The sequence below is a fragment of the Dryas octopetala genome, chromosome 1 (assembly GCF_963921425.1).
Source record: "Dryas octopetala chromosome 1, drDryOcto1.1, whole genome shotgun sequence".
NCBI classification, from domain to species: domain Eukaryota; kingdom Viridiplantae; phylum Streptophyta; class Magnoliopsida; order Rosales; family Rosaceae; genus Dryas; species Dryas octopetala.
This window is the reverse complement of record NC_141366.1, coordinates 2,760,680-2,773,241: the sequence shown is the minus strand read 5'-3', so window position 1 is coordinate 2,773,241 and position 12,562 is coordinate 2,760,680. Positions and strand designations below refer to the sequence as shown.

The 12,562-nt window shown below is 38.8% G+C and overlaps 2 protein-coding genes across 3 annotated transcripts; one reads left to right on the top strand and one right to left on the bottom strand.

Moving 5' to 3' along the window:
- Window positions 1-719: 719 nt before the first annotated feature.
- Window positions 720-5,302, bottom strand: LOC147296415 (uncharacterized). The gene is made up of 5 exons (XM_086227794.1): window positions 3,945-5,302; window positions 2,767-3,806; window positions 1,932-2,642; window positions 974-1,637; window positions 720-776 (listed from the first exon to the last, which is right to left on the bottom strand). Exons 1-4 carry the CDS (start codon window positions 5,110-5,112, stop codon window positions 1,023-1,025), a joined length of 3,534 nt encoding a protein of 1,177 aa, XP_086083920.1. The 5' UTR covers window positions 5,113-5,302; the 3' UTR covers window positions 720-776; window positions 974-1,022.
- A 963-nt stretch (window positions 5,303-6,265) lies between these two features.
- FTSH7 (FTSH protease 7) lies at window positions 6,266-12,214 on the top strand. Of its 2 annotated transcripts, none has more exons than XM_086229591.1 (13): window positions 6,266-7,318; window positions 7,800-7,865; window positions 7,972-8,106; window positions 8,240-8,305; window positions 8,704-8,889; window positions 8,988-9,074; window positions 9,161-9,274; window positions 9,431-9,555; window positions 9,688-9,796; window positions 10,374-10,499; window positions 10,628-10,951; window positions 11,026-11,149; window positions 11,235-11,635. In XM_086229591.1, exons 1-13 carry the CDS (start codon window positions 6,437-6,439, stop codon window positions 11,246-11,248), a joined length of 2,358 nt encoding a protein of 785 aa, XP_086085717.1. In that variant the 5' UTR covers window positions 6,266-6,436; the 3' UTR covers window positions 11,249-11,635. The 2 variants fall into 2 exon arrangements, with proteins under 2 accessions (XP_086085717.1, XP_086085716.1); XM_086229590.1 differs by lacking the exon at window positions 11,235-11,635 and adding an exon at window positions 11,664-12,214 and having other exon boundaries at window positions 6,267-7,318.
- Window positions 12,215-12,562: the final 348 nt, after the last annotated feature.

Below are 12,562 nucleotides of genomic sequence, written 5' to 3'. Positions count from 1 at the left end.
GAGTTGGAGACACCCCCTAAATATACTGTATTAGGCTTAGTTAATTGATTGATTGTCATTTCAAGGTAATTTAGGCATCACTCGTTCATCATAGATAGAGAGCATAATGTGTCTGTTCTCAAAAGAAAAGAAAAAAAATTGGAAAAAGAAAGAAAGAAAAGGAACAAACTTATTTTATAGATACTTCTTATAAATTAAAATACCTTTCATATTATATCATGGCCTTTCTAAAGAAAATATGTATATGCTTGCTTTATGTATAATTCTTTCATATGTTCCCTAAATTTTGTTTTATTCCATAAAGAATAAAAGGTATAAATATATCATAAATATATCCACAAACTAGGATACATGATACATCTAATTTCCAATAAGATGGGAAAGGCAAAAGAAATTGACATGTTACAAAAATGTTCTGACATTCAAAGCTTCCTGCTCTACTCTTCTCTCAAAAGCCAAATGAATGCGGTAAACAGTTATTGAACACCGATCATATTTCCTATCCCTCTACAGCAGTTGCATGTATGATTGCATTACTTTTACTGTTCTAAATGGATCAACAACCTGTTCATATTCCGTGGAAGTTTTAAATTCACATTCTACATCTTGGCCAGCTTCCAAGTTGCCTTTGGCATCAGCTGTGGCTTTGATGAATGTGCAAAGTCCACAGGTTCACCTTCACTTCCTTCTGTAGACTGACTTCTTCTTGATCACTACTGGATCACTAACTTCATTGGTAACTCCTTCAGGGCCTTCATGGCAGAATCTTCTGGTTCCTGTTCAAGATATATAAGGTTCCTCCACAGTTGTTCAGAGTGAGAATAAAATGCGATGGTGTGAAATTTAAATATATTTGTATTGTTTACTTTGCTGGTTTTCTATGGATACAGCTAATGAAGTTTGTAAAATGTTGCTTATTCATCCAAAAGAAGAGATGTTTGTGAAATGTACATGAATTATAAATCTTGTTTACCTTTGTTGCTTTTGCTGATACATTTCCAATATCTTCATTTGTGGCTTTGTTAAGTTTTGATTTCTTCCGCTGGTTTTTTCAATTCTGCAACAGCCTCTGTTGCTTTTCCGGATACACTTTCCGTTTTTTCATCTGATTTTTTCAATTCTGAAATCGCCACTGATAGCTTTTGTGATACATTTCCAACTTCTTCAGCTGGTTTTCTCAATTCTGCAGCAGTCTTTGATACAATTTCAGTTTCTTCAACTGGCTTTTCCAGTTCTGCAGTAGGCTCTGTTGCTTGTTGTGATAAACTCCCATTTTCTTCAGCTGTTTTTGTGAATTCTACAAGCTCCCTTATTGCTTTTTGTGATACACTCCCAGTTTCTTCAACTGGTTTTTTCAATTTTGCTGATACATTTTCAATTTTTTCAGTTGGGTTTTTCAACTCCGCAGCAGTCTCTGTTGCTTTTTGTAATACAGTTCCAATTTCTTCAGCTGGTTTCTTCAATTCTGCAGTAGCCTCTGTTCCTTTTTGTGATACACTCTGAGTTTCTTCAACCGGGTTTTTCGATCCTGTAGCAGCCTCTGTTTCTTTTTGTGATACATTTCCAGTTTCATCAGCTGGTTTTTTCAATATGCTGTTGGCTTCCTCAGTGGACTTCTCTGGAGGCTTACAGGGTTCCTGTTCAAAATGAGATGCAAGCATGAATTCAACCAGTTTATTTTTAATTAGGATTTTGATCCCACACATCTTGACATTTGTTACTAGGAAAACAACAAATCATGAAATTTGATCAAAAGCATGCATCTCTGTGTGAGAGAGTGAGATTTAACAATTAGGAATCAACCACAGTTAACAGAAGTCAGGTAATACAAACTTTATATTGTAGCAAAATCCAAGAATTAAGAGAAATACCACTCACATTAATTTGCTTTTATCTAATAATGTATCAGTAGCCGCTAACAAGGTACAAACCTGTGATTTTTCAGAATCACTTGTATTTGATTGGTGACTTGTTGATTCCTCCACAAGATGCTTTCCATTTTGAGGTGTGTTCAGTGTTGTACTATCATGTGGCTTCTCTTCTGATGAATTACTTTTCACCTTGTCTCCCACATCAGATATTGGGGACTCCATACCTTTCCTGGGATTAGAATCTGATGAGGATACATCCCTTGGGATATCTTGAGACGAGGATGGAGTCGAGTTAATAGGAACATCTTCAGTCACCAAATTTTTCTGCACAGCTGATGCAGTGGGATCATCAGAAGTCTGCTTTACCTCAGAAACTCCACTTCCTGCAGTGCTTTGTTCAACTTTACTGTCTTGAATTGGGTTCAAATTGTTTTTATCACCATCAATGGACTTAACCATGTCTTCCCTGCCCTCATTTTTAGTTACCTTTTGAAGATCTCCTTCAATATGATTTGAATTCTTCTTGTCCTTGGTTGGGGGTTGTATAGTGTCCAAGGGGGCTTGACGTTCAGCAGGACTCACAGAATTTCCCTCCAAATTCCTGCTAGAGCCTAAAGTAGTCCCCTCATTTAGTTTTGGCATTTGGGCTCCACTGTCTCTGTGTTTATTCTTCTTTTCATCTTTCAAGTCATCAATCGCGTTGGCTGCTGGATCTTTTACATCATTGATGACATTCACCTTTGTAGTATCATCAGGAGGATTAGATGATTCCTGTTCAATATATGAAAAAAAAAAAAAAAAAGAAGAAGCTCAGTTGTAAGTTCTACTAATAGAGAGGGTTCAGTATATAAAAGATTAATAGAAAGTGATTCCATACTTGAGCATAATCACTGACCTGTGGGTTTACAGAGGGATGAGTCACCAACTTCTCTTTCAACTCCGTTGTTTCCACTTTATTGTCAGGTGAAGGTGCATGTGATGAACTAGAAGTCCTTGACACTTCTTCCACTGCTTTCCTGACATTATAGGTCTTTTCATCAAAATTCATCAAATTGTATCGACTCTCTCCATGAATTTCGGTTACTGAAGAAGACAACGAACACGCGTCATCTAGTTCATGATCTTCTGCCTGTTGCAAGGGCATGGATGAGGAAACAGCATCCTTGCTGTTATTATTGATTCCTGAGAACCTGAGGCCTGCAATGTCCTTCTCACTTAATCCACGCACTTCCCTCGATTTTAATTCATTTTCTTCTGTTCTGGACGATTGAGATGAGGCTCCCCACATATACTCTCTTTCAAAGTCACCATCTAAGTTCAAGGATTCTCTATCAGTGGGTGAACAGGTCCCATCAATTGTCAATGGAGGTGAACCAGCCTCTGAGACCTCCACTTGCAGGTCAGAGGCTATAGAGCATGTAGGAGTATGACAAATATTCCTATCTACATAAAATAAACGGTCTTCCAATCTGCTCCTTTCATTTGCAGATGGGCTAGAGTCATATAAAGGTTCCTTTACAGTTTTGCTCTTAGGAATTGAGCAAGATAGGGGTTTAGGTGGAACACGTCCCAATTTTGATATTGCACTTTGAGTGAGATCGGATCCATTGGCACTATAAGTCTGTTCATCTTCTTCAGATAATGATGAGGTTGACTCATTATTGCTGTCATCAGTTATATGTGGCTCCATGTTAACTTCACCTCTAGTAGACATTACATCCACATTATGAGTTTCTCTATTTCCTTCATCTTTGGGTTCCACTGAGGTTGGTGCTTGAGTTGATGATGTAGCTCCATTCTCAACATTGTTAGGAGTGCTGACACTGTGGGGGGTGTCGTCATCACCTAATTTTGACATCAGTTCTTCAACAATCTCATCATGTTCTCCCTTTCCTGACAACATTCTTTCAACACGCTTATCATGATGTCCCATATCTGCAGGGTCAAAAGAAATAGGGATGCAGTTCAGAATCAGAAGTCACTCCACTTTTCTTTTCAGCAGCTGAAGAAAGTAAGAAGTACAAGTAAAACAAAGACCTTATGAAAGAGGGAAACATAAAAAGTTTGTGTTACCTGATTGCTTTCTAAATCTGGAGAACCCCAGTCCTTCTGATGCTCTCAACTTGGATTCTAATGGGAAAGAAGCCCCCAAACAGAAGCTCTCATGCCTACAGTATAGCATGTCCTTATGGTGAGCTGCTGCAAATTCTTGTTGGAAACTGTCTGCCATAAGATTAGGCTTTTCTTCAAGTGGATCATATGGAAGATCAAATGGGTTTTGCTTTGGTAACAAAATGGAAGGGGCTGAACCAGGTGTGTGTAAGCCATCAATCTCATTAGAACCGTCTGTAAAATCACAAGGGTCGTTTCTTGTAACAAAAATAGGAGAAATTTGACTTGGTAGAAGAGTGTCCAAGTCAATCAAACCTTTCTCAATCTGCATTTTGAATAACTTTCTCGCTCTTCGTCTGGCAATTAAACTTTCCAACCTTTTGTTTCTTTCAATCTCAGAAAACCCAAGATCCATAAGATTCCTCTGATCATCATCTGTCCACTGCACAGCCTTATTATTCCCTTCTGCTTGTGCCTCTTCACCAATCCCACCATCATCAAATGTGTCAGTCTGTTCATCTGAGTCATCAGACGAAGACAAGAGCTGGGATTCTGAAAGGTCAGACTGATCTAGGAGTGAATGGTTCTCATCAAGAACTTGAATATTTTCAGCAATGGAACTCTCTCTATGAACAAATGAGTAATTTTCTTTCTCCTTCTTGACTGCCTTTGTGTTTTTGCCAATCAACGCACGTATACTAATCAAATCATCATTAAAAGTTTTCGACTCCTTATCAGATTGTGCATCCCATTCTTTGCTCCTTCTCTTGACCTTTGTTCGTCTACTCTTTTGTTTTAGTAAGGAAGGACACATCTTTTGGTTGGCAACAACATCATCTTTAACGAATGCAGATATTTTACATGGCATTCGATCCTTTGGTTTCTCATCTCCTTTGACATCTATAATAGTGAGTCCTCCAGTAGTCCAAAAAACTCTAAGAAGAACGGCCACACAGACGAGAAATGGTAAAAATAAAACAAAAAGATTGAAAAATACATAAATGTTGAAGATGAAAAACAAAATGCCTGCAACAAATGGGTGCTTCTGCACACATCTGCAGCTAGTGTTCATGGAAAATTTAAGGAATCTCCATACACAAACTAGTATATCCTCTGCATCAATACCCATGTCTCTATCTCTTTGTACAATCTAGATAGAACAGAACCAATACAAACTAAATGAATAATTGTCTACAACCTGCCTCTAAAAACCTGTAAGATATACATTCAAACCTAGCCTAGCACAATTTGGGCAGTAGTACTAGGAATTGAGAAATGCAGAAAAAAAAAAAGCCAAACCCACATTTTTCAAAAATGAACGAAATCGGGTTTCGTTAATGCAAAGAGATTTGTGGGTAGCAACAAAAATTCAGAAGTGGGGATGGATGATGTTTTTGATATAAAACCATAAGAAATGTAAGGCACAAAGGAAGAGCAACGATCGGTAGAAAACCATCATCTTGCCCACAAAATGATGGAAGTATCACAATCTTTGCTTTGTTCCCTTCTGCTCTGGATTTGGGTTTTCCAATTTTAGCAATTTTCTTTTTTTTTCTTGGCTGATGGCTTTGTAAGATCCTTTATTTTAGGACTTCTCAGCTTCTATTGCTCCTCCATCATTCGTACCATAATAAGGACAAAATAGCAAACAGGTATTCCAAGAAGTGGCGGTTGTTATTTCATATTACTTACAGTGAAGGTCCATTGGGCCCAATCCTTTTGTACTAATCCAGCCCAACAAACAGTACGTGGTCTGTGGCTCGGCCCAAAAACCACAGCGTGTGGTTCTCCTCACTCCTGAGTCCGCCACAGAATCGATAAATACTGGTGTTGGTTTGCGACACGTGTCGCTGACACCGACCTAAGAGCACATACCCCTCCTGGCCCGCGACGCAGACGATCCACGCGCTAAGACAAGTCTGCTTAACAAACAGTGCAGTATAAGAAAAAAAAATTATTATAGGTGACCGTAATACCACGTAGTATAATAATATAGTATTATCAATTTTTTAAAATTATAATACACGAATAATTTAAAAATTTAAAAATTTAATTATATGTATGTATTGTTATAATTTGAATAAATTAATAACATCATCTTATCGTATCTAATTTTTCATGAAAAACAAGGCAGGATAACGTTAACAGGCTCACACAGTACAACAAGCCCAAAAGGGAAAGTCGACGGTTACGATCTCCAACTCGTCCTTCATCCAACGGATCTATTCCAAGTTGAATCTCCTTCGTTTTAAACACTCTTGTCTTCTGTGTCCCAAAGTTCCAACCTTTAACTTAGCGCTTAATAGCTATAGCCCGTATGCTTGAGAGAACCATTGACAACTGATAAACTAAAGAAAGGGCGCGTATAAACGTGATATAGAATATTTGTGTATGGATATGTGTATATAAATATATGAAATTTTGAATTTATTATTGCATTTTTGGGTTTTGGGATGGCGTCGGTCGAGTATTTACGTCCAACAATCCACAATAGGTTTTGCTTAAATTCGAATTCGAATTCGAATGTTTATCACTGCCATGGATTGGGCTTCTTTCGCGGTCAATCTAGGGTTTTCAATCAGGGCGGGGGAAGATGCGTTTCGAATTCGGTGCCGTTTCCTCCAATCGTTTTGTACGGACAGGGTAAAGCTCTGAGAGTTTCGGAGAGGTTCAGTCTCTGGGGAGGTTACGGGAGGAGCCATGGAGGGCTCAGGACGATTAGGGTTTTGGCGAGCGGTCAGGATAGCGATTCCGGCGAGAAGAGCGAGGCGAAGGCGAGCGAGGGCCAGGGCGTGAACGGCAACTCGCCCAATTCGAGCCCTCCGGCTTCGAACCCGCGCAGGGAGAGGCAAAAGAAAGAGAATTGGTGGTGGTCCAAAGGAGGCAAGTGGCGGTGGCAGCCCATAGTTCAGGCCCAAGAGATTGGAATCTTGCTCTTGCAATTAGGAATTGTGATTTTCGTTATGCGGTTGCTCCGGCCCGGAATTCCGTTACCGGGGTCGGAGCCGAGGACGCCAACCACGTTTATTAGCGTTCCGTACAGTGATTTCTTGAGTATGATTAATAGTAATCAGGTGCAGAAGGTCGAAGTTGATGGGGTTCATGTTATGTTTAAGTTGAAGTCTGAACAAGGTGAACAAGAAAGTGAATTGAGTGGTGTGAGTAAGTTTCAAGAATCGGAGTCTTTGATAAGAAGTGTGGCTCCAACAAAGAGGGTGGTTTACACGACAACGAGGCCAACTGATATAAGGACGCCGTATGAGAAGATGCTTGAGAATGAGGTGGAGTTCGGGTCCCCAGATAAACGGTCGGGTGGATTCTTGAATTCTGCAATGGTGAGTTTTTGGAGGTTAGACATTATTGATTATTTGGTTATGCTGCAGAAAAAATTATTATGCCGAAAACAAGCTTTAGAAATCCTAATATGTGCTGCAAACTACAAAGAGCAACTGTTCTGAACTTAACCATTTTGGTTAGTTGCAAAAAGTTAGTGAAATAAGTAATCAGCATAAGTTGTTATGATAAATTTTTTGAACTATGTTTTGTTTGAATGATCAATGATGGATCAGAAACTAATCATTAAAAATATCAAATTGCTTAGATTCGATTTTGTATATGTAGAAGGTCTGAATATAGGTATTATGTTAATCCCAATGTACCAATTATACATGCAACCCTGAATTCCCTTGTATTTTAAAATGTATTGCTATCGCAAAGAAGTTTGCTTTGTTTTTCATGATGTGTATTGTGGCAGAAGTTTACGATATTCCATGCAAGGAAGTTCTAATCTTTTGGCTTTGGATCTAACCCTTGCAGATAGCTTTGTTTTATGTTGCCGTGCTTGCAGGGCTTCTCCACCGGTTCCCTGTAAGCTTTTCTCAGGTATGAGCCAGTGTGCTTGTTTCTCTCAGCTCTTTGTCTCTTTCTTTTCGTTCTTTGAAACTTGTTTTTTCTATATGGTTCTCAGTGAATACATGCTTGTGTACAGCACACAGCTGGCCAGATTAGGAACCGGAAATCTGGGGGCTCTGGTGGGGCTAAAGCATGTGAACAAGGGGAAACAATAACTTTTGCTGATGTTGCTGGTGTTGATGAGGCTAAAGAGGAGCTAGAAGAAATTGTGGTATGTTGGACACTCAGTTTACCTTGATATCACTAACAGGTTATCAGTCTTGTAGAGGATCCTAAAGGCTTCCTAATGTTTCCTGAAAATGATTTTTTTTTTAATTGTATTTATGCTGATGTTTTCTGGCCAGGAATTTCTTCGGAATCCAGACAAATATATACGACTTGGTGCACGTCCTCCACGTGGTGTTCTCCTGGTGAGTTTTAAGCAGAGACTATGATGAATGTGACCTCATAAAGTGGAAAGTCATTATGGTCTGAATGAAAGTCTTTAGCATTTATGGTAAACTTTGATGAGCCAACCATGCTAGGTTTTTTCTCTTGGAAATCTACAGAAGTTATTAGTATAGGGTGCTTCCCACTTAATTGTACATCTGGTCATTATTTTTCTTTTGACACTGATTTGCAATTAGTCAGATTGTTATGGTGCATTGTATGATTAACCAGATATATCTTTGCACCTGGAGGTTTCTATAGTTTTACCCTTGAGCAGTCCCATCCACTGCTTGTATGCCAGTGTATGTTTGGAGGATATGTAGAACAGGCCATCTTTGTTTGTTTAATAATTAGTAAGTTTGGCTTGTTTACCTTACAGGTGGGTCTTCCTGGGACAGGTAAGACTCTTCTTGCAAAGGCTGTGGCTGGAGAAGCTGAAGTGCCCTTTATAAGTTGCTCTGCTAGTGAGTTCGTAGAGTTGTATGTTGGCATGGGTGCTTCTCGTGTAAGAGATCTATTTGCACGAGCAAAAAAGGAGGCACCGTCAATAATATTTATCGATGAGGTTTGGATATGGATATGTTATTGTGTTGTGTAACTATCTTGTTTCTTGACCTAGGAAGTTTTTGGTGGATTGCTTTTCATATGTCTTCTTCTTTGCAGATAGATGCTGTAGCAAAAAGTCGCGATGGCAAATTCCGCATTGTCAGCAATGATGAGCGAGAACAAACCTTGAATCAGTTGCTCACTGTGAGATTTTTACATTTTAGTTTTGATCATTTGGGTAACTTTGGCTACATCCCTTTGAAATTAAAGCATGAGAATTCACATTGCAGGAGATGGATGGGTTTGACAGCAACTCTGCAGTTATTGTTCTTGGAGCAACTAATCGCTCAGATGTCTTAGACCCAGCACTTCGTCGACCAGGGAGATTTGATCGTGTGGTTATGGTTTGTATTCTAGTTCTAGTACCTCTCTCAATGTCAAAAATGATATGATAGCAAGTTTCACTCTGAAATAATTTGTTTCATATATGTATGTATGTTTGTATTTATCTAAGTATGTATAAATGTTTATCACATGAAAGATTTTCCTTTTCTCGTTAGGTGGAAACACCTGATAGGATGGGAAGAGAAGCGATTCTAAAAGTGCATGTTACTAAAAAGGAACTTCCTTTAGCGGAAGATGTTTACCTTGGTGACATTGCTTCTATGACCACTGGATTTACTGGGTATATATATGTTACTCATTCTTCATTCTGTTGAGAGTTTGCACCGATCAGTAAATAAATGCAATTGAAGAAAAAGTCATGCTTGTGCCTAATACATTGGGAGTGACGTTTCTTTATTATAATATTCTGCAGAGCAGATCTTGCAAATTTGGTGAATGAAGCTGCTTTGTTGGCTGGAAGACAAAACAAGGTGGTTGTGGAAAAAATTGATTTCATTCAAGCTGTGGAGAGGTCAATAGCTGTAAGTTACTCTCTCTCTCTCTCTCTCTCTCTCTCTCTCTCTCTCTCTCTCTCTCTCTCTCTCTCCCATATTCAAATATTTTCCTAAATTATGATTGAAAACCGTATGAGATTATATTTGATTAATTTTCAACCTTGTCTCCTTCGTTATATTCCCAGCTGATTCCTGATGATAGTTTCTTTTCTCGACTTTCTTGAGCTGGTCTATGTTGGTGCCTTATGGTTTTGTCTTATATTTATACAACCCTCATTCCACTTGATCTTTGTCCCCATCCTATGAAGTGTCTGTATTTTTGTGTTGCCATAAGTGCTCTTATGACCCAGGAGAGCACCCTTAGTTGGTTCTTTTTATTTTATTTTTGATGAACATTCTTTTTTATATATAATTTGAGTTACACATCTTTTACCATATTGTTTCTTACTATCCTGTGTATTGAGTTACACATATTTAACTAATGTGTTTTCCCCTCAGGAACATAATGTTTAGTGACACCATTTTAAAAAAGAAAAAAAAAGAAAAAAGAATGTATTGATTTCTCATTAACTAGTTGGAAACTTAGCCGAATTACTTGCTATAGGGGATAGAAAAGAAGACTGCCAAGTTGCAGGGGAGTGAGAAGGCTGTAGTTGCACGGCATGAAGCTGGTCATGCAGTGGTAGGGACTGCTATTGCAAGTCTTCTCCCTGGACAGCCACGTGTTGAGGTGAATTGTTAAAGATTGAGTACTGAAAATTGTTCTTGTGAATGATTGAAGTCTTGCTCGTGCAATACCTCATTTATGCACTTCCAAAGTACATAGATGTAATAAATACTCTATGTTTGTGTTATCAGAAATTGAGCATATTGCCAAGGTCAGGGGGGGCACTGGGCTTTACTTATACTCCTCCAACAACTGAAGATAGATATTTACTCTTCATTGATGAGTTACGTGGACGTCTGGTTACACTCCTTGGAGGGCGTGCAGCAGAAGAATTTGTGTATTCAGGCCGTGTATCAACGGGTGCACTTGATGATATACGACGAGCGACTGACATGGCATACAAAGCAGTAGCTGAGTATGGTCTCAATCAGACAATTGGCCCTGTGTCTATAGCAACTCTTTCTGCAGGTGGAATTGATGAATCTGGGGGTGGTGCTCCTTGGGGAAGGGATCAGGTAGGACCTTTATTTTTATTTCGTTCCTTATTAATTAATTTGTTGTAAGTACTGATCCCATCTGATGACAACAGGGCCATCTTGTTGATCTCGTTCAAAGAGAGGTCAAATTATTGCTACAATCCGCTTTGGATGTAGCCCTCTCTGTTGTGCGTGCTAATCCTACTGTTTTGGAGGGTCTTGGTGCTCATTTGGAAGGTGATGTTCTGTTGCTTTGGTATTATCATACTATTTTCTGCGTTCTATAGTCTTATATAATTTGATGCTTTTTAATTTGCCTCAGCCTCAAATTGGTAAAAACCCGCACAAAACAAATGTTAATCTGGGGCTTTTCTTGCAAAGAAAAGGTGGTGGGAGATGGTTTGTTTTCTGAAAGTATGGATTTAGCTTTGATAGACAAGGTCTGGTGATCTGGGTGTTTGGAATATGTAGGCATGTTGAATTGGCTGTAAAATCTCTAAATAACTTACAAATTGATAGTGCTATGACTTATATGGTGAAGTTACCTAGGGTTTGTTAATGAAAGATGCATGTTCATAGTTGTATTAGTGGAGCTTGTATGAACTCTATTGAGCTTAGGAGCTCTCATAACAATAATATGCTCATTTTAGTTGGCAAATCTTTAGCTTAGGATGGGGACTATGTGCCCGTTGCATTATAAAAGTTACTCTATGCAGTTGTCATGTGGGTTCTGATAGTGGTTCTTGTTCAGAAAAAGAGAAAGTAGAAGGTGAAGAGCTACAAGAGTGGTTAAAATTGGTGGTTGCGCCAACAGAACTGGCAATTTTCATTAGTGGCAAGCAAGAGTCTCTCCTCCCATTGCAGACTGGCTCTGGTTGACAACTATATTCTGTTACTGCTCTTCAATGCTAAGTGAAATATGGAGTAGCTTATTGCCTTTTGTGCCATTGTCATGTCAGTGAATTCATCCTCTTGATTAGCAGCAACTCACCCTTACAACTTTGTATATTCCGTTACAGTAAATTTTGGATTCATTTTTTAGCAAATGCCAGGCTGCTCTTTGTTTTAACTCACAATTTACCACCCCAACTAGAGAGAAGGGAAAGAAGTCAGAGATTAATATCCGCACAGGCCTTCTCAAGTGTGTCACCCATATTAACTTTGGCATAAGCGGGTTGGTATCTGAAACCGTTGTACATTGACTGTTACTCGATTACTCATTATCTGGATATCTGCAATTGTAATTGTTGTTAAGTTGTATACAATATTTATAATATGAAATAATATACAGTATTCCTCGTATATTAGTTCAAAAAGTTCAGATGAATGTTGTGCTTATCGTAGTTATGGAATTTCTGGGGAAGTGGCCCATTTCAAATTGATGGTGGTCATAATTGATCTTTACCACTTACCAGCGTTGTTGCTGGCAAACCAAATGATGCTCATCCAATTTGACCGGTCTAAATCGCGTTTCATATGTGAAAAAAAAGATGGTTTGTCCCAGGCTGGAACTCCGGCGGTTGATCCAAGAATTGGCCTTGGGGTGTGTCTTTTGTTGTTGTTTTTCCCCTTGCTGTGCTAGCTATGTTTTCCACAGCTGGATTAGATATGAAGAATTGGAGAAATGCCTAGAAATTTATAGAATTTCGG